At 38.8% G+C, this 19563-nt stretch overlaps 1 protein-coding gene across 1 annotated transcript; it reads right to left on the reverse strand.

The window, feature by feature from the left end:
• Nucleotides 1–3609: 3609 nt before the first annotated feature.
• On the reverse strand, nucleotides 3610–12383 carry LOC143621012 (uncharacterized). The gene is made up of 13 exons (XM_077092550.1): nucleotides 11901–12383; nucleotides 10878–11120; nucleotides 10675–10787; nucleotides 10480–10578; nucleotides 9923–10010; nucleotides 9524–9750; nucleotides 9255–9439; nucleotides 8093–8292; nucleotides 7026–7358; nucleotides 6820–6921; nucleotides 5566–6015; nucleotides 4410–4694; nucleotides 3610–3847 (listed from the first exon to the last, which is right to left on the reverse strand). The coding sequence occupies exons 1-13, from the start codon at nucleotides 12381–12383 to the stop codon at nucleotides 3647–3649; spliced, it is 3009 nt and encodes a 1002-aa protein (XP_076948665.1). The 3' UTR covers nucleotides 3610–3646.
• Between the last annotated feature and the right edge of the window lie 7180 nt (nucleotides 12384–19563).

Consider the following 19563-nt stretch of genomic DNA (forward strand, 5'->3'; position numbering starts at 1 on the left):
TCTATAGGTGATCAAATCGGGTTGGTCAAAGGAACCGGAACCGGTTCAGAACCGGTTCCATTAGTCAACATCACTGTTTAAACCGGTTCCATGGTCGAACCGGTTAGGGAACCGAACCGGTTCCCCAACCCTCGGACCCGGAACCGGTGGAACCGGTTCTGACCGGTTCCTAAACCGGTTCTTACACTGTAACCGGTTCCAACCGGTTACAGTGTAAAATATTATTTTTTTTTTCGTTTTTCGTTTCCGCTGCTTGTGTAGGTGATGATTTGTGTTCTTCTGATTTCTGAAGAGGCTCATGCTACTTTTGTTGTTCACCCACAGAGCAATGGTAAACAACATATTGAACTTAATGCTATGAGTGTCAGCGTGTTTGAATTGATTAGTCTGTATCGTGTATCGTGTAATGGTGAACTTAAATCTGTATCGTGTTACATTTGTTGAGTTTACTATGTATTATAGTCTTTTGGCTTACGCAAGTCAAATGCTGAATTATAATCAAGAGCGGTGTTATACGATTCGTATTTGTATAACATGTTAAATAAAAAAAACAATTAACATAAAATTCATTTTATTTACTTTAAGAAGTTCAAAAAAAAAATGTTACATGTTTTAAAATATTCAAAAACAAACTAACAAAACATTAAACTTATAAATATAAAGTTGTGACATATTATTTCTAGAAAAGCCTTCTTGTTCGTCGTAATTATTGTGTGGCGACTTATTCATCAGAATTACTTGTAGAAACGCCTTCTTGTTCGTCGTGCACTCGAACATCAAGTGGTGTTTCGTCTTCCAGAGTGGTTACGTGTTGAACACGATCGATTGAGTCCAAGTGATCCTTCAAGCAAATGCACATCTCCACCGACTCCGAATTCAGTCTTGTTCTTCTCACCGATATTACCCTGCCACTAAGAGAAAAAGCAGATTCCGAAGCTACCGTAGAAGCTTGGGCGGTTAGTAAATCACGGGCCATGGTGGCAAGAATCGGAAACTCGGTTTCCTTTACCTTCCACCAAGCCAAAACATCAAAAGTGCCATATTCCTCTTCGGATAAACCGGTAGAGAAATCATATGCACTATACCTTCCTAGTTCGCTTGAAGGGGTGTTACCCCTTTGTTTTTTAGCCGTTACGTTGCGAACGGTGTTCATAAGGCTAATCATGGGGTCTCGTACTCTAGGAGCACTTGAACTTGATGAAGACCCCCCCGGCGTAGGCATGTGTATGTTTGACCCATATTTATTTATATAAAAGTCATACATAAATTTAAAATTCAAGTTAAAATCATTTTGTGCCTCTGTTGAAAAGTTTGGGTCAACTTCATGCATATCTAAGGCTGAAAAAATTTCGTCTATCACACATTCAACCCCCGTAACATTTAACATTGGGTTTAAAGCGGCGGCGCAAGTAAAAATCGGTGGCAATTCAAGAAAGTATTTTTTTAATTTAAACTTCATTGGTAATATGATGTTTGAAAACATTGGACTTTTATTTTCAAATTCTTTAAGATTGTTAACGATTAAAAATAACTCCGAAAGAACCAAGGGACTTGTCGGATAATACGTTCCCGATAGTTTCGTAGTTGATGTTTTAAAAACTTCAAGAAAAGTCGATAAGTCATTGATAATTTCCCTTTTCTCATTTGAAAAGGGGATTGCCAAATCATTCTCGGCAAGACTAGAATGAAACATTTGTAAAGTGTCTCTTTGTTTCAAAGCACTTTGAAACATTATGCAAGTGGAATTCCATCGATGAGGTACATCCCAATTAGCTCCCAAAGCTTTTCTTCCCGTATCTTTACAAAATTTTCTATAATCCATTTGTCTTTTTTTACTTTTCTTAAAAACTTCATGTAGCATTACTCTAAAATCGTTTATAACCGATGTAACCTCATCCGAAGCAAGTCCGTCTTGCACGATTAAATTAATGATATGTGCAACACACCTTGAGTGAAAAAATACACCATTGCAAATCGGCGTATATTTTAATTTTAATTTATCAACCGCCGATGTATTATTCGACACGTTATCAAATGCAATTGAAAATATTTTATTTTCTAGTTTATAAGTTTTTATAACATAATCTAAAATTTCAAACAAATTATCTCCCGTATGTGGATACTCAAAGAGTTCGAAAGCAATGGTGCGTTTCATCATTTCCCACGATGACGGGTCTACCCAATGAGCGGTGACACAAAGATAAGATTCGGGTAGACCATGTGGAGCCGACCAAACATCAGTAGTTAAGTTTATTCCCGTATTTATATTTTCAAAATATGCAATTAGTACCTCTTTGGCCTTCTTCCACAATTTTAAACAATAACGTTTAAGAGTATGACGACTTACGTGAGTGTATTGTGGTTGAAGCGTATCTCGAATCATGGCGGTTAAGTGAGGGTTGTCGAAGTGGCTAAACGGCAAAGCTTCTTGAATCACAAACTTCGCCATACGATCTTGAACTCGATCAATTTGGTATGTAAATATTCCGCCTTCACTATCCATTTGCGTTTGTTGCGACTCGACGTTCTGTTTCAACGCCCTGCAATACGGTCTTTCGATGTGTTTCTTCAAATTTGAATTCGAAAGTGGGTTTAAATAAATCCCACAAAACTTGCACCGAGCCTTCAATGAATGGTCACTCAATTCAACCAAATCCCAATTGCACCAAATCTCTTGATTACGATTATGAGGTACAATACGAACGAAACTTGGTCCGGCGGTGGAACCTTGACCAACCGATGATTGTGAGGCAGCCATAACAACAAATATGAATATAGAAGAAGAGAAAACAAGAGATTAGAGAACTCAGAACGTTGTAATAGCGTTTTTTTGTATTTTTTTGCGTTCGGATTTGCGTTTTGAGTGTTGTGATGAACCCATTACACCAAATACCTATTTATACTAGTAGTGGGGTGTTTGGGGAGCCAAAAAACTGCCATTTTTGACCCCAACGGTCAAAAAACGGCCATAAAACCGTTTCCCAACGGCTAGAACTACTCCAACGGCTAGAACCGGTTCCGAACCGGTTCCAGAACCGGTTCCGGTTCGGTTCCGGTTCCTACCCGGTCCACCTCCAAACATGTCAAACCGGTCCCGGATCGTCGGGTTGAAACGGAACCGAACCGATTCCTACGAAAAACGGGTAGGAACCGGTTCGGTGGAACCGGTTTTGCTGTCCACCTCTACTTACATCTATCAAGGTTTATTTCATTAGCACACTCCCTAAAGGGTTTTGGAATAGCCTTGATACGTTATAAGAAAAATGTCTAAGGTTGACACTATCAAGATGCACGCCAAACATAGATTGACACTAACCATTGGCGGATCCAGTATACAAACGGGTGGTTCCCCGGAACCACCCGAGTTTCAAAATAATAGTGTACGGATATATAGAAGACGCGTAGGAACCACCTTATAAATTAAGAGGGAACCACCTAAAAAAAATTCCTGGATCCGCCACTGACACTAACTAACTTGACTCCAATTATAACAACCAAAACATTTCCACTTTCATATGAAACAATATATACACTGCCCTAATATCTGTTCATCATATATATAAGCAAACCCTACATTCTCTCACAAGTATACATATCTTATATTCTCCGACTGAAAACCAAACAGTAACGGTTTCAAACCACATCGTCAGCGAGACGCTGACCCGTTCACTTGTAATCTATCATTTTTCTGAATAACAAAATGGTCAACAACCCGGACCGTGTTAACCGGATCCTGATGAAAAGCACTTGCCCTCCATTTACTTGGAAACCTTCTATGATGACTCGCCTGCTGCGGTTGTTTCATCTCATTATCCCACCCGGGGTCCACTTTCCAGTCCTTTGGGACCTACATATGTCATATTAACAGTGGTTCATTGAAAAGTATGCAAGAATAGTTAGTTTTTTTCTTTTTGAAATGAACCACCAAAGTTTTATATTTTCGCCACAAGGGGCTTTTATAGTAAACTCTTTCATTTTTAAAATTGACCACAAAAGGTTTGTGTTTTAAAGTTTGGCTACAAAATGTGTTTTTAAAAGTTTAAATTGCTACAGTTTTGATTTTTATAAATTGACCATGAACATTTTGTACTCTGGCATTTAGCCACAAAGTTTTCATTTTATTATTTTGATTTCTTAAAAAAGCTATGTACGCATGTGTTTTTAGGTTTTTTTCTCAACATTCTGACGAACCGAACCACTACTGACATCGGTACCGCTATTCAATTTCTAGGTCTTAGTGTTCGTACTCTGCTGTTACCACAACAAAGTGAATCGATACCGTCCGAATTCCCATCGCGCCCCGGCCGCAACGCGCGAGTTCAAACCCAGTAGTTATTATAATCCCATCTCACGAAAACGGGTGAAATAATAAAATAGTCAACTAATAAACGGACAAGTCAACACACTACCTTGTCGACCGCGAGTGTGAAGATTTCAATATCGCCATCTTCCTTGATATGGAAGCGCGTGAACGACTTGTAATTAGCGATTCGTAGTGAAGAAAACGCTTCATCAAAGTGTAAGTGAAGCCAATTTATACAAATGTATAAGTAGCTTCCAAATACAAGTGAAACCACCGGGGTTGACAACACCCAAAAGTAAAGAAATACTGATACGTAGTATATGGCTGCACCCCCTCTCGAGAGTGATATCATCCCGTTCTTGCATATATTGGCTCGTGTCACAGCCATCACCTGATGATTGAACAAATTTAACAGTTATTTTATAGCCGTGTGGATGTGTCACTAATGGTTTGGTGCCCACCAGTACCCTGCTAACGTTCGTGAATAGCAGGTAGTTCATTTGTATTCGTTAATTTAATAAACGAACGGACAAGACAAATTTTTTGTTCATTTAATTAGACGAACGAACATGAACACAAAACTCTATTTTTGTGAGCGTTCATTTATATCCATTAGATAATTCAGTTGCATCTTTTAGACCTGCGAATATTTAATGTAGTTGTACTAAAATTTAGGCCGACAAATTGATGTTCACATTTAACTTTAACTGGTATCACTCTGTTATGTTTGTTCATCTATGTGTAGTCATGCTCGTTCGTTTATACTATTAGCAAACAAGCATAAACAAAAACGATGACACGAACACACTCAGTTTCTTAACAAACGAACACAAACAAGAAAATCCCGTTGGTTTAATTGTCCGTGTTTGGTTAAAGTTATACGAGCGATCACGAGCATGTCCCATTTGTGTTCGTTTGGTTTGTTTACAAGCCTAGAAGCAGGGCAGCCGCCTTGGAAGGTTTGAGATCCAATCTGTTCAGTTCACGGATTGATCTAGTTGGAACCTGGAACCGGTTGTTTAACTTTTAGTATTTACATATATATTTTTATTTTTGAAATATGTAGTTATGTATATGTATTATAAATCACAAATCATCTTTATCATTATAAAATATTTAATGCAATCTAATGATCCTTAAAAAATAAAAAAAATCGGTTTGTCATTTTCCAAAACTGTAGTTAGCGGTTCGGTCCAGAATTTTCCTCAAAACCAGCTGAACCAGACAGTGAACAAAAGGTATCAATGTTATGAAAAACAAACCTCAGGAACATCAAAAGCCGACATGAGATATTTGATACACGCGGGATAAAGACCAAAGGTCCATTGCTCTATACGCGTCCGAAGACCTGTTGGGTCAGGAAAATGCTCGCTTTCCACCGTTCTATACCATTCATATAATGTGTGATAACCCGAAGTTGCCAGAAGGTTATGTTGAACGCATAATTGAACGCCTAATTCCATTAATAACATAAGGATTAAAGCAGCCGAAAGATGAGCCAAAACATGCAAAACCCCGATTACTACTTGTCTTTTCCGTGACACTTTAGACGGAACGAACGATATCGCAGCCACTAATAATAACAAAGCACCCGTAGATGATACATACGATTGCCCGATCATGTACATAAACGCATCCCAAACCGTGTTAAAAAAGCTCCTTACGTGTCCCGAAAACGTGTCATCCTTTTGTAATATATGGCCAAGATTGCACTGAAAAAAAAAATAAAGCCATTCAAAACAAAATGTTACTGAATTTTAATAGGGGTGTGCACGGGTTGTTTTGGGTTTAAACATAACCAAAAGTGAAGATTCGGTTTTTGAGGTTCTGAAAACCGTTTGGTTTCGATTTACTGTATGGGCTTAAAATATTTGGTCAAAAAAGTTGGCCCAAAATAGTATATTTGGGCCTAAATCTTATTGTTAATAATGATTAATTGATTATTATCCATTTGGGCCTAAAATATTTGGGTTACACTATTCATTAAGTTAGAAAACAATTAACATTTAAAATTAAAAATGAAAAGTCATATATTCGGTCCGGTTCATTTTAATTACGAGCAAAACCAAAACTGCAAAAATTTGGTTTTCAATTTTCTAAAATCGATTTCGATTTTTTCAGTTTTATAATTTAGGCTTGAAATTTTTGGCCAAAAAGAAAAGAAACTGACCAAAATAATATATTTGGGCCTAAATATTTTTGTTAATTAATGATTAACTGATAATCATACATTTGGGCCTATAATATTTGGGTTACATTATATATATTAAGTTCTTACAAATTACTCAACATTCAAAATTTAAAAATAAAACCATAAACTCAATTTGGTTTTTTTTCGGTTTAATTACATGCAAAACCAAAACCGAACCGGAAACATGTTTTTCACAAAAACATATAAATCAAACCGTCGATTATAATGGTTTTCACAGTTACAAACTGCTTTTTTTGGATTCATGCACACCCGTAAATTCTAGCACGGAAAATATATATGACGCATATTAATAAAGTATATGTACCTGTGGGAACATTGAAAAGGTCAAAATGAAGTATATAAACCCGCCAATGAAATCGAACTGCCAATTTTTCTTTCGAAACTTCAATATATTCCCAAGAGCAATCTACAATATAATAATAGTAATAATAATAATAATAATAATAATAATAATAATAAAATAACATAAAAGATGGTTAAAATGCTAATATTGTATGATAAAAAACCGACCCTGCTTGAATCTTCAACTTCGGGATAAGCAGCTTTCATTTCATAAGTTGTCCCATATGCTTTATCAAAGTTACTGAACACGTGTGTAGGGTGCAAAAAGGCCCCGCCACAACCGTTAACAAGTAAATGTTGTATCGAGTCGGGGCTTTCAGATGGGGCTCGCGAATGACGCATGTAATGATGTAAATCACCCGCCATTCTAAGTTTACACCTTCCTTTTAAATGATCTTTTACAAGATGCGAAACGTTCTTTCCGGTTACGGAATCCCAGTACCAATCCAAAATCCAACCTGGTTCGTGTGTCATGATGATTACCGAGTCATTTTCTTTAACCTGGAAAAAATAAAATACTTATCTTTCTGTAAATGAGCCAAGCCGCTCGTGAGCTACTAGAGATCGGCTTCGCTAAAATCTCTAATCAATTGGAGCTTAAACAAGAACGAGCTCCAGCCTAGAAATAAGCCTGTTTAATAAATGAGCCCAAACCCGACTTCACATATGGAGCTCAAGCCAGCTCGTGAGCTGAAATGAGCCTTTATTTATATAGTTTTTAAATAATATATTACATATATTTTTATTATTATTAGAAATTATGATAAAATAAACGAAATAATATGCATTATTATATTAAATATATTTTTATAATTATTATGTATTAAATTATGATAAAAATAAACAAAAATAATATACATTATTTTGTTATATAAAACATATAAATAAAAATATATATAAACAATTATAAATAAATTAATACATATAAACAAGCCAAGCACAAGCTGAGCACGAGCTTGAAAAACTACTCATGAGCCAAGCTAGAGCTGGCTCGCAAGCCTATACAAGGCTTTATTTATATAAATTTTATTTAAAAAATTATATATATATATATATATATATATATATTTAATAGATATTATTATATATAAAATTATGATATAAATTATTAACTAAATAATACGTATTATCTTAAGTTAAACGAGCCAAGCTAGAGCTCAAACAAGCTCAGCCTCGGCTCATTGACACCCCTAAATATAAATCAGCAAAATATAAAAAAAAATGGATTTATTTACCTTTTCCTTTATTAACTCTTTGAAGAATTTGAATTGGTAAATATCGATGTCGCAATGCAGGGCCAAATCAAGACCGAAAACCCACCATCCCTTTGGTAGCTGCAAAGCGAAGTAGCTTTTCTTTTGAGGCATTAACCATCCACCTAACCAGCTTTTGTGACCGATGTATCTCATAAAAGTTTGAAGCCCATCAAACCAATCTGTAAAAACCGCAAAATTTATAGATTATTACTGATTATTTTTATTATTTCAAATAATCAGCATCATACCATAAGGTTGAACTGATTTTGATAAATTCTTTTTTTTTTCTAAAACGCCTTGTTTTAAGGTGAGCAGTGAGCCCATTGCGGTCAGAACTCGTTTAAATTAATTTCACAGGGTCACCCGATCTGACCATTTTGCTAGACTTAAGATTTACTCATTTATAACTTAATTCAGGTGACTTTATTCTTCTTTCCAAGTCATCTACCCGGCTTTGTTCATTTTATTTATTAAATTAATAAACATCTTATTATATGACTATTGACAACTTCAAACAGCAGGGTAGGGATGGCAAATGAGCCCGAAACACTCAGGATGGGTTGAGTATGGGATTACATCGGTGATTAAGATTTTTCTCAAAATATATAAAACTATTAGGTGATACCGGCCCGGACTACCTGAAACTATATAACAGTTCACCTTAGGGCTGTAAACGAGCCGAGCCAGGTTGCCTTAGGTTCAGCTCGCTTACAAACCAAGTCGAGCTAGCTCGTCTCATTTATCTTAACGAGCTGAAATGCCGTGTTCGGCTTGGCTCGGCTCGTAAAAAACCTGTGCCGGCTCGAGCTCGACTCGGGTAAACTTTACCTGAACACACAAATATTTTCTTTTGTCCTTGGATAATAGAGTAGCCTACTAATAAACTGACTTCTTAGTTTTGTACTTCGAAAACTATATAAATATTAAAACAATAAAAAATGTACTTGTGAATCCCAATGGGTAATTTAAGACAAAATTGACAGGATTACTAGATACCTGACGGGTAATGGGTAATCGGGCACCCAACGGGTATGGGATTGCGATTACCAACACCCGTCCCACTGCCATCCCTACAGCAGGAAGCAAATCAAAACACATGAAAATAATAAATAAAAAAGGTACAAAAAATGATGAAACCAACCATGATTTCCCGGGATAACAAAACATTGAGGCCCATCATATTGTTTCAAGTGAGAGACACCAGAGGGCAATTCAGGCTTATCTACAGCAATATGCACGTCTTTGTACCATGGTGGTGGTTGAAGAGCATACTCAAAAGGACGAAAGAGACGCTTTTCGTAAGTAAATGCTGACGGGTTAGGATACCTGAAAGATAATATGTACAAAATAGATAAAACATAACAAGTATAATAAAAATGACAAAAACAAACAACTTATTGTGTAACTTACGCAAGATCACCTCCGATAAGAAGGAGGTCTCCACGGGGCAATTGTAGTATAGAATCATCATTGAAGGCGGTAAGTGAAGGTTGTGCAAGAAGCCGAGCAACCGAATAAGAAGAGTTCCCGCCATCACCCGTATCAGCCATAAAATCAAACCATAGTTCATCTTTTTCACTAAGATGATCATATAGAAAATCCTCTTTTTCCCCCTCATGAACCCTACTCATTGCTGCCTAAAATATAAGCCATTATTTTTCGTTAATTAAATCAAGATCATTTTGCACATATTCATTATTGGTCAAATGTGTTAAATTTCTCATAATAAGAACAAAATAAAGAAAACTTATCAAATATTGCTAATTATTTTCAAGAAAAGGTGAATTAGTAGATAGGAAGATTTTGAACCTGCATCATCCGCATGTCAAATCTTCCAACAAATACGGTCACGGATACAATGAGGTCAAACACGGTCTTGAATAAATCAGCCGATGTCCTGCAACACACATGCATAAACACTGATAAAGATACGCACGCGCGCGCGCATATATGATAGTGTTCCCTTCAGAACAAATAATATGTTGAGACCTACGAGAACAACATTAAATCTTGTACTATTTATTAATAACTTGACTAGAACGCATGTAGATTTTAATATTATCAAATTTTGTTTTTTTTTTAATATTATATTCATGGTATTTTTTTTTATCTAAATGCGCATACAATATATGCACATTTTTAGATCACTTTTTATTAAAGAATTCGGGAGAGGAGAAGAAATAAAATTGGAGAAAAAGTGAGGAGATATAAATAAACATCTGATTTTTAATTTTACTTTTTTTGTTGAAGCAAAATGTATACTTCTTATGCAGTTCTCAACATACCATTGGTTCTCAAAAGAACACATCCCTATATAGTGCATATATAAGAAACACAGAGAGACTTAAAAATGTATAGTTGTATACCCTGAATACCAAGGAACCATATCCAAAAAGTTAGGCTTCATCTGCTTGTTCTTCAACTTCTCGGTTTTTTCAACTGACAGGGGATGAGTGAGAGCCCATCTGATGATTAATATCATTAATTAAAAACTGTTTCGTTTTCTAATTTTTTTAATGCAAAATAAGAAGCAAAAGATAATTTAAAACTGTCTTCTTTACCCTGTTGATCTTTCCACCACATAATTAGCCATATAAAGCCCAATAAACGTTGCCCATAACGAATAAATTGGAGAAATTTCATCTGATGATTCACACGGACCACTGCAAGAGAACTAAAACAAAACAAAAAAAATCAAATGTAAGTCGGCACATAATCAATTCAAAAATGACAAAACGAGCAAATTGAGAGCCGCAAATCATACCTCTCCGTATATAACCCACTTAGAGAGAAATGGATAATCACCAGCGGACCCCACTGGGGCAAACCAAGATTTGCAGATTTCATCTTTTAATTCATGCATTTTTAAAAACTTTGACAGCCAAATGCTAGGTTCATGCTTCTTCCAAAGTGAAAACAGGCCCGAATCCCTTCGGCCCAATCGTTTTTCATTCAAAGCTTGATTGCCACAGTGGCTATAGAATACACAACACGCTATACTTAACACCTACATAAATAATAACAAAATGACCGCTTAGAAGTTAGAACATCAATGATATACACGACTTATCACAATTCTAGGGACCTCAAGGTGACAATTTCAACACATTCACTAATAAATGCACCGATCCGGGTTCTAACAGGTCAAATGGGTAGAAGTGTGCATGAAACCGAAACAACCCAACCCAAAATCGACGGTTTGGTTTTATATTTTTAAAAAACTTAGTTTCAAGTTCGGCTTCGGTTTTGTATGCACCAAAAATCAAACCAAACCATAAAAACCGAACATTACCCGTAAATACCGAAAAAACGACCTTTTTTATTGAATTTATGGATCATAATTTTTATTTTTGAATGTTAATTTATAAAATAATAATAAATGTTGTAGCCCAAAAAATGTGCAATAGTCAATTAATCATTTATTAACAAAAATATTTAGACCCGCCGTTCCAGGCTCAAATGCGCTATTTTGGGTCTTTATCTAATGCGTTATTTTGGGTCTTTATCTTTTTTGGCTCAAAAATTACAAGTCCGAAAGGCAAAACCAAAAAAGTCATAAAGCAAACCGAACTCATTGTCCGAACCGAAAACCGAAACCGAACGGGAATATAGTTCAGGCATGTCAAAAGTAGGCCAAAGTATATAAATTTTCAAAAGAATTTAACTGGAAGTGTTGATGGATCTTTCTTGACCAAACCAAAATTTAACTGTTTGATCCTAACAAGTTACCAAACCCGCCCATTTTGCCACCTCTAAAATACCTATAAACTTAAGATAACAGACATACCGTACAATTTTGAACAATGGTCAAGATCGCGGGTCTCCTCCCCGCCACACGAGAAACAAGACCGACATACCAAAGTCCCAAAAAAACTAAGTGGAAGACAAGAAGTACAGAAATAGAGGAAATGTATATTGTCAAAAATAAAGAGAGATTCATCCTCATATCCACCCCCATTGACTGAAAACTGGGAAGGTGGTAAACAGCCGCCACTAATATCCATGCAATATACCACCGACTGAAATTTGAATAGCTGGGTTGAATGGTCTTCCCTAAAAAGGGGGAAGAAAAGAAATAGAAAACCCCTAGCAAGCAGGCGTACATGGACCACCATTTGATGTTGTTATCTAGCCTCTGGACGAGCGTATGCATATTGTCAGATGAAATGAAAAAGAGGCAGCCGATAACGACGGCGATGATGGCGTGTCGGGAATGCTCGTGAGGGTAAGGGTATGTGTGGGTTAGAATCGTCGTCCGCATTCTCATCATGTTTATGGTGTCTAGCAGACCACCATCTGACCCCCCCATCTTCTTTAATCTTCAATCTTGAATTTTATGCAGTGATCCTGAAAGGTTGATTTTAAGTGTTTGGATCAACTCACTGATTATAGTTTAACTTTGTGCCTAAATGATCAGTTGGTACTATTTGATTCTGACCCATAAACAGATTGCAGATAGGTGAAAAATAGCAAAATTAGGGTTTCATGATACAGAATTCCAAAATTCAGAGTTAATTATGAAAACTAAAGCATACCCATTACAGGTTAAACCTAGTAATCAAATTCAAGCAAACAATTATGATAAAAAAAAAAAAGCATAGAAAATTGGGAACATAAGTTAAAGAGATACAGTAGTACCTTTAATAATAAGTAGAGAACAAGAAAGAAAGTGATGTCTGTAGATTAGATGCTTATTTAGGGATAATAAATGGCATATTCTTTTGTTAAGTTTGGGTTACTTGTTGAATTTTTTGAGTAGGCGTAGGATCAGACGATAAAGATGGTTGACGGTGATGAAGAAGCAAAAGCAATCATGTGGGTGTGAGGTTGTATTAAGGTAGGAGCCGAGGACTAGGATAGGACACGAAGGTGGGTTTGTCGTGGTCGTCAGCATGACAGGACAGTTTCTGCCTATTGCGTGTTTTATTTTTACACAACATCCTCATACTATATTCTCCATAATTAGAAAAAAATTCCTAAAACAAACTAAATGAGAAGAGAGTCTAAGGGTGTGTTTGGGATTCCTTATTTTCCTCTCCTTATGACTTATAATGGTTGAATAAGTCTTTTTTGTGTTAACAAAGTGTTTGGAAATGTAGAGGTAGGGTACCAAAAAGATCCAAATACCCTTAAGTACCACCCGCGGGTTACAGAGAATCCTCTTATAAACCACCCGCGGGACACATGGATCACCCGCATATCACGAATAAGGAGGAACGTCCTCATAACACATGCGGAAGCATCATGGCATCCTCAAAAGTCATCCGCAGGATAGGATATCTGTCCGCCTAAACGTCCGGAAGACAAGGCCAGCTGGACAGCTGCCATAACTCAAATACTCTCTAGAAGAAGGTTCATGATTCTTACTTGGGGAATACGTGACTGAACAGCCAATAAATAAAGGACACCTGGCCAGTTTGTTATAACCGTGTACATGGCCAGGGTGCAATCCATCCTATCATCGGGCGACGCGTGTCCAGGTTGTTATGCCCATGCACATGGGACGTATAGCTCAACCTATCACAAGAGGACACGCGTCCAGGCAGTTATCAAAGATCTTTTGGAAGAGGACAGCTGGCTCAATCATCTTCCTGCATCCTTCGGCTATAAATACCTTGTCAAACGGTATGAGGTATTCATTCACTCACTTGCATTCTGACTACACTTAGTCTATTTACTTCAGTACTTTCTTCATTTACGAACATTACTGATTCTCACGCCGGAGGGTGGTTACAGGAAGAGCCCCCTCTTGTCCTTCCTGTAACGAGACTCATGGTGTTTGTTTTGCAGGTTCCGGTCATTGGACTTTAGGAAGTCACACTCATATCATTGGTAGTAATTATCGTATCTCACCCTGTAGACTCATTGGATCCAGGACCCATACCCGGGAAGTGGATCCGTGCTTCTTCATTGGCGCCATCCGTTTTTGGTGTTAGAACAGCAATAATTTTCGTTGGTTTTTCGGTTCGTTTGATATGAGTAACCTTCCTGAATGGCCGACGGGAACCCCTGCACCAGATTCACGTGTAACTAACATAGAAGCACCTCCGGGTCTTAGTGTTTTTGCACGAATTACGACTCCAAGTGGCCGTACTCTTGAACGTGTCACAGCACCGGGGTCACGAATCACCAATGTAACACCTGGGGAATTTACTCTAGAAAATGTTACAACACCGACCGGCCTCACTCCCACAGACATGGAACGTGCCCCGGCACCGGAAGGTTCCAATTTGGGTAATCCCAAACAAATTGCAGAAGAGACCCGCCGAAACCGGTCGATATTTGATCCGGAAAACAACTCGGGCGATTCCGATAGGGCAAGATCTCAACAACGTAACTCTAGATCTAGAGGAACGTTAACTCCTGAAGAGTGGCTCCACGCGCAACAACAAAGTTTAGTGGCTGAGTATGAACGCAGAAAACGTAACGAAAGGTTTCACATTCGTACTCTGGATTATGAGGAATCTCACCGGAGATCTCTTTCCCCTCCACCAACAGTGAGAGGAAGTCAAATCCGTTACAGTCAGCAGGCGGAGCCAGAGTTTGGTGAAATACCGAGGTTACGCCCTCGTCCTCGCATAGACATGCGGATGCCATCCTACTTGGAGGAATTTGATAGCTATGATTCAACTTATCAACCGGGTGAATACAGTACGTATACCGGAGATAGTGGAATGAGCTCCAAAGCAAGGAGTAGTCGTCCGCATGACGTAGTCCGCCACACCGAATACCACAGCAATGTTGAACGAGATTTCACTAAACCATACCGCCCCGCGGCTTTCGCCGAAAAATCAAAATTCATAGCAAGCATTGTCACAGCACCCTTTCTTGTTAATGCTAAGATACCTACATCGATAGGTAACTACAATGGTATGACTGATCCAAGTGATCATCTCCAGAACTTTATGGCGGTAGGTGGTATTAGTGGTTGGACGCTTCCCTATTTGTGTCACATGTTCGCATTGACACTAACATGGGCAGCAAGAGAATGGTTCGAAAAGTTACCTAATGGTGAAATTTCTAGCTGGGACGATTTGGTGAAGAAATTTTCTCAACAGTTCAGTCAACAGAAGAAACATACTCGAGACCAATCAGAAATTTTAGACGTCGTTCGTCGCGATAACGAGTCTATAGAAGATTTTATCACCAGGTTCAATGATGAGAGCCTGAACATCGGTGGCATAAGCAAAGACATGCTTCGGGGTGACTTCCGCAAAAACGTCAGATGTGTTGATTTAGTCCGCACACTTACGGGCAGATATTGAATGCCAAAAGAGTGGGACGATCTCATGACTGCAGCAAAAGTGTATGCGAACACCGAGAAAACGTTAAGAAGTGGTAACTCAAAGTAAAATTTAAAGTCGAGTTTCAAACCCCGAGACCAAATAGACAGGCGAAAGGCCCTATCTGGTCAAGACTTTAGCCAAGTACGGAAGCACCAAAACCATTTGATGCACGATCCCTCATAGGCAATAAAAATAAAACGGGACCCTCGAACCGAGGCCCCAATAATTTGACTCCTCTTTCAAAGACTCCCGCCGAAATTCTCATCACGGAGAATATGAATTTTAAAAAACCGCAGCCACTGACGAGAAGATCATTCCTTGACCCGAAAAGCGTTGTTTGTATCATGATGACATTGGTCATAATACGAATGAATGCAGAACATTAAAAAATGAAATTGAAGCAGCTGTAAAGTCTGGAAAACTTGGACACTTGGTAAAAGGTGGAAAACCTGACAATGCTAAAGCTCCCGCACGGGATATCCAGGGTCCGAGTAAAAAGCAAGTCAGAGATTTAAACGTCCATATGATACAAGGCGGGTATGATACAAGAAAAAAGAGGAAGGAGTCTGATGATGTGGAATAGAAGAATGAGCCAGTGATTTTTCCTTGAATCAAATGGGTCCCGAATAACAAAAACCCCTTGATCATCACTGCTCAATTCGGACATTACCGTTCCCAATACGTCTTCTTCGACACCGGTAGTACTTCGGACAATATGTATGAACAATGTTTTGAACAGCTTGACGAGGACGATAAGGAAAGATTAAAACCCATCCACGCTCCAGTATCGGGATTCGGAGGGGAAATAATGCATCTGCGAGGGGTAATCTCATTCCCAGTCACCTTAAGTGATGGAATTCATTCTAGGACAGAAGAGGTCGAATTTCTGGTTTTACCAGCAACATCAAAGCATGACATTATTCTTGGACGAGAAGCGATTGGTGACTTCAATGCTCACCCGTCCACAGCACACGGTGCAGTAGGAGTCCCAACTCATACCGGCATAGCAATAATTTATGTTAATCGACACTACTTTGCAACAGAGAGCTCAAAACCTAACAAGATTCCAAAACAAACCATGAGGACTGAACCAGAGAAATGGGTTTTGAACAAAAAATTTCCTGATCAAACTGTAACAATAAGACCTGCTATTTCCGAGATAGTACGGACTTTCTTGAAACAATTATTGTCAAGGAATGTTGATGTTTTCGCATGGCAACCCGCGGATATGACCGGTGTCCCGAGGAATATTGAGGAACACAAGTTAAGAGTAAACCCGTTGTTTATGCCGGTTGTTCAAAAACAACGTAAGATGGGTCCGGAACAAACAAAAGCAATGAATGAGCAAGTCCAGGACCTCTTACAAGCTGGAATCATCTGCCCAATTCGTTATCAGACCTGGGCTGCCAATCCAGTTATTGTCCCCAAAAGCAATGGGTCATGGCGGATGTGTATCGATTTCAAAGATCTAAATAAAGCATGTCCCAAAGATTGTTATCCTTACCCGAAATAGATCTCAAGGTTGATGTTGTGGCACCATTCAAATTCAAATGCTTCCTGGATGCCTACAAGGGCTAACATCAGATCCGCATGGCAGCGGGCGATGAGGACAAAACAGCATTTCGTACAGATCAAGGCACTTTTTGTTACAAAATGATGCCTTTCGGACTGAAAAATGCGGGAGCCACATATCAACGATTAATGGACATAGCGTTTAAAGATCAAATTGGCCGAAACTTCGAAGTGTATATGGATGATCTCGTAATAAAAAGTGTTGAGGAAGACTAGATGTTGAGGGATATCGAAAAAACTTTCGAAACTCTGAGGAGCATCAATATGAAGTTGAATCCCGCCAAGTGTTCATTTGGAATGGAAGAGGGAAAGTTTCTGGGAGTAATCGTCATGGATGCGGGCTTCAAAGCTAACCCAGATAAACTTCAAGCTATAGCCCGCATGCCTTCCCCATCTTCCCTCAAGGAAGTTCAGACACTCAATGGCCGACTGGTTGCTCTGAATCGTTTTTTGGCAAATCATGCAGCTAAGTCTCATCCTTTCATCTCAACTTTAAGGAATTGCCTTAAGAAGGCACAATTTAAGTGGACCGCGGAAGCGGAACAAGCTTTTCTGGAGGTTAAAAGATGTTTGATGGAATTGCCCACGTTGACAGCACCCCAAGCGGGAGAACCTTTAACGTTGTATCTATCAGCTTCCGACATTGCCGTTGAGGTTGTTCTTCTGACAGATCGCAAGAATGTTCAAACACCGATCTACTACGTCAGCCGAACATTATCAGATCCCGAAACAAGATATTCCATGCTGGAAAAACTTGTTTTGGCACTAGTATATGCTGCCCGACGTCTCCGCAGGTACTTTCAAGGGCACCCCATCAATGTCTTAACTGGATATAAGCTCAAAAACGTTCTCAGCAAGCCTGAATTGTCTGGACGACTGGCCAAGTGGGCCATCGAGCTAGGTGAACACGCAATAGAGTACAAACCTAGGCCAACAATCAAAGGGCAGGTGCTGGCGGACTTCGTGACAGAAGTCCCGCATCACAAAGAAAAAGAATGTTTGATCGAGCAACAACCCCAAGCACCTCCGGAATCAGGACAGATTTGGTCCTTATTTACGGATGGAGCTTCAAGCAGTGAGGGATGTGGCGCAGGCCTCAGGCTAGTCAATCCCGAAGGCCATGAATTTACATATGCCATAAAGTTGGACTTCAAAGGTACCAACAACGAGGCAGAATATGAAGCTTTTTTGGCAGGCTTAAGAATAGCTAAAAAGCTTGGGTTTAAGCATTTGGAAGCCCGAGTGGATTCCATGTTGATTGCGGGACAGATCAACGGCACATACCAAGCGAAAAATGATATCATGGCTTCATATGTGTCACAGGCGAAAGATCTGATGCTCCAATTCTCTTATTGCAAAGTCATTCTGTGACACCCGGTAATTTCCCAATCCCTTAAACCAAGTAATCAACCTAATTATTAGGTAATTATGTTATATGCACCTTGCGCGAGCGCGCCATATTAGAATCAGTGCGTGCATTTGTTATGTGCGCCCTGCGCGAGCGCGCTATGTTAGAGTCAGCGCGGGCATTTGTTATGTGCGCCCTGCGCGCGGCGCCATGTTAGAACCAGCATGGGCATGTGTTATATGCGTCATGCGCGGATGTTTTGGCTTTATGTTTTCATATAACTTAACTTTTTGTCATATGGGTGGACGCCCCGCCTGATGCTAAGGCTGGGGCATCCCAAATCATTTATGCGCGTGCGGAAAGGGGGCTAACCTCCCCGCATGGCGGGAACATTGAGAGCTAGTTTGTCTGAAGCTCCAGGATGGAATTGACTTCAACATAACTGATCACTATGTTGAAATACCAAGACCTCATGGAGAATCTACAAATGAAACTCAACGTCCCTGACTGCGAGAAGGTTACGCACCTACCCGCAACAAAGAAACAGCCTACACGCAGAAGGCTATACGCACAAAGCTACACGCACAAAACACTTAAGTCTCAAATGTAAGGGGATTTCCCCCGCCCAGAAGGGACCAGTAGCGTGTTTCAGAGATCTTTACCTTTTGACTGCACACTGACAACAGTACCAGGAAAAGTATACTGTAACACGAAAAGTCAGCTGTCAGCCGTACCTACTCCCACCAACCACAGTTCTGCATGTCCTGTCAAAATCAATCAGAATCTTTTCTTAACCACTCCCTAGGATCATCACCCCCATCCCTAAATAAATAATAATAAATCCCATACTTTATCATCATTACACCTAGATATGAAAAGATTACAATCCCCTAAAGCAAGGGATTGTGTTCCCTTGAGTTTGCCTATAAATATGTAACCTAAATTATCACCCAAACACACTTCAAACTGCAAATCAGCATCCGTTTCATTTCCGTTCCTGTACTAGGTAAGCCGAGAATTATAACCTTGAGATCTACTTTCCAACCCTTATATTCTCCGATTTCTTGATCTTAATATATGTATTTCTTGTTATTTAATCATATTCTAGACTTTCAATTTCGAGCCTAACACCAAGAAACCCGAATCTCGATTAGTCTCTTAACAAGAACCACAGGTGAGTCTCACAGCCCCTATTTTCACTATTTTCACTGTTTTTAAACTGTTTTCGGGGCTAGGGACACGTA

The sequence above is a fragment of the Bidens hawaiensis genome, unplaced genomic scaffold, assembly GCF_021521415.1.
Source record: "Bidens hawaiensis isolate Kalapana, Puna unplaced genomic scaffold, B.hawaiensis_p1.1 tig00002759_1, whole genome shotgun sequence".
Lineage (NCBI taxonomy): Eukaryota > Viridiplantae > Streptophyta > Magnoliopsida > Asterales > Asteraceae > Bidens > Bidens hawaiensis.

Excerpts from the sequence above, each read along its gene's own strand:
- LOC143621012 (XM_077092550.1), bottom strand. The coding sequence starts at position 12,383 with ATGATGAGAATGCGGACGACGATTCTAACCCACACATACCCTTACCCT. Across the intron at positions 10,579-10,674 it reads GTGGTGGAAAGATCAACAGG|ATGGGCTCTCACTCATCCCC; the intron begins GTAAAGAAGACA and ends ATTAATCATCAG. Across the intron at positions 8,293-9,254 it reads TGTTATCCCGGGAAATCATG|ATTGGTTTGATGGGCTTCAA; the intron begins GTTGGTTTCATC and ends CGGTTTTTACAG.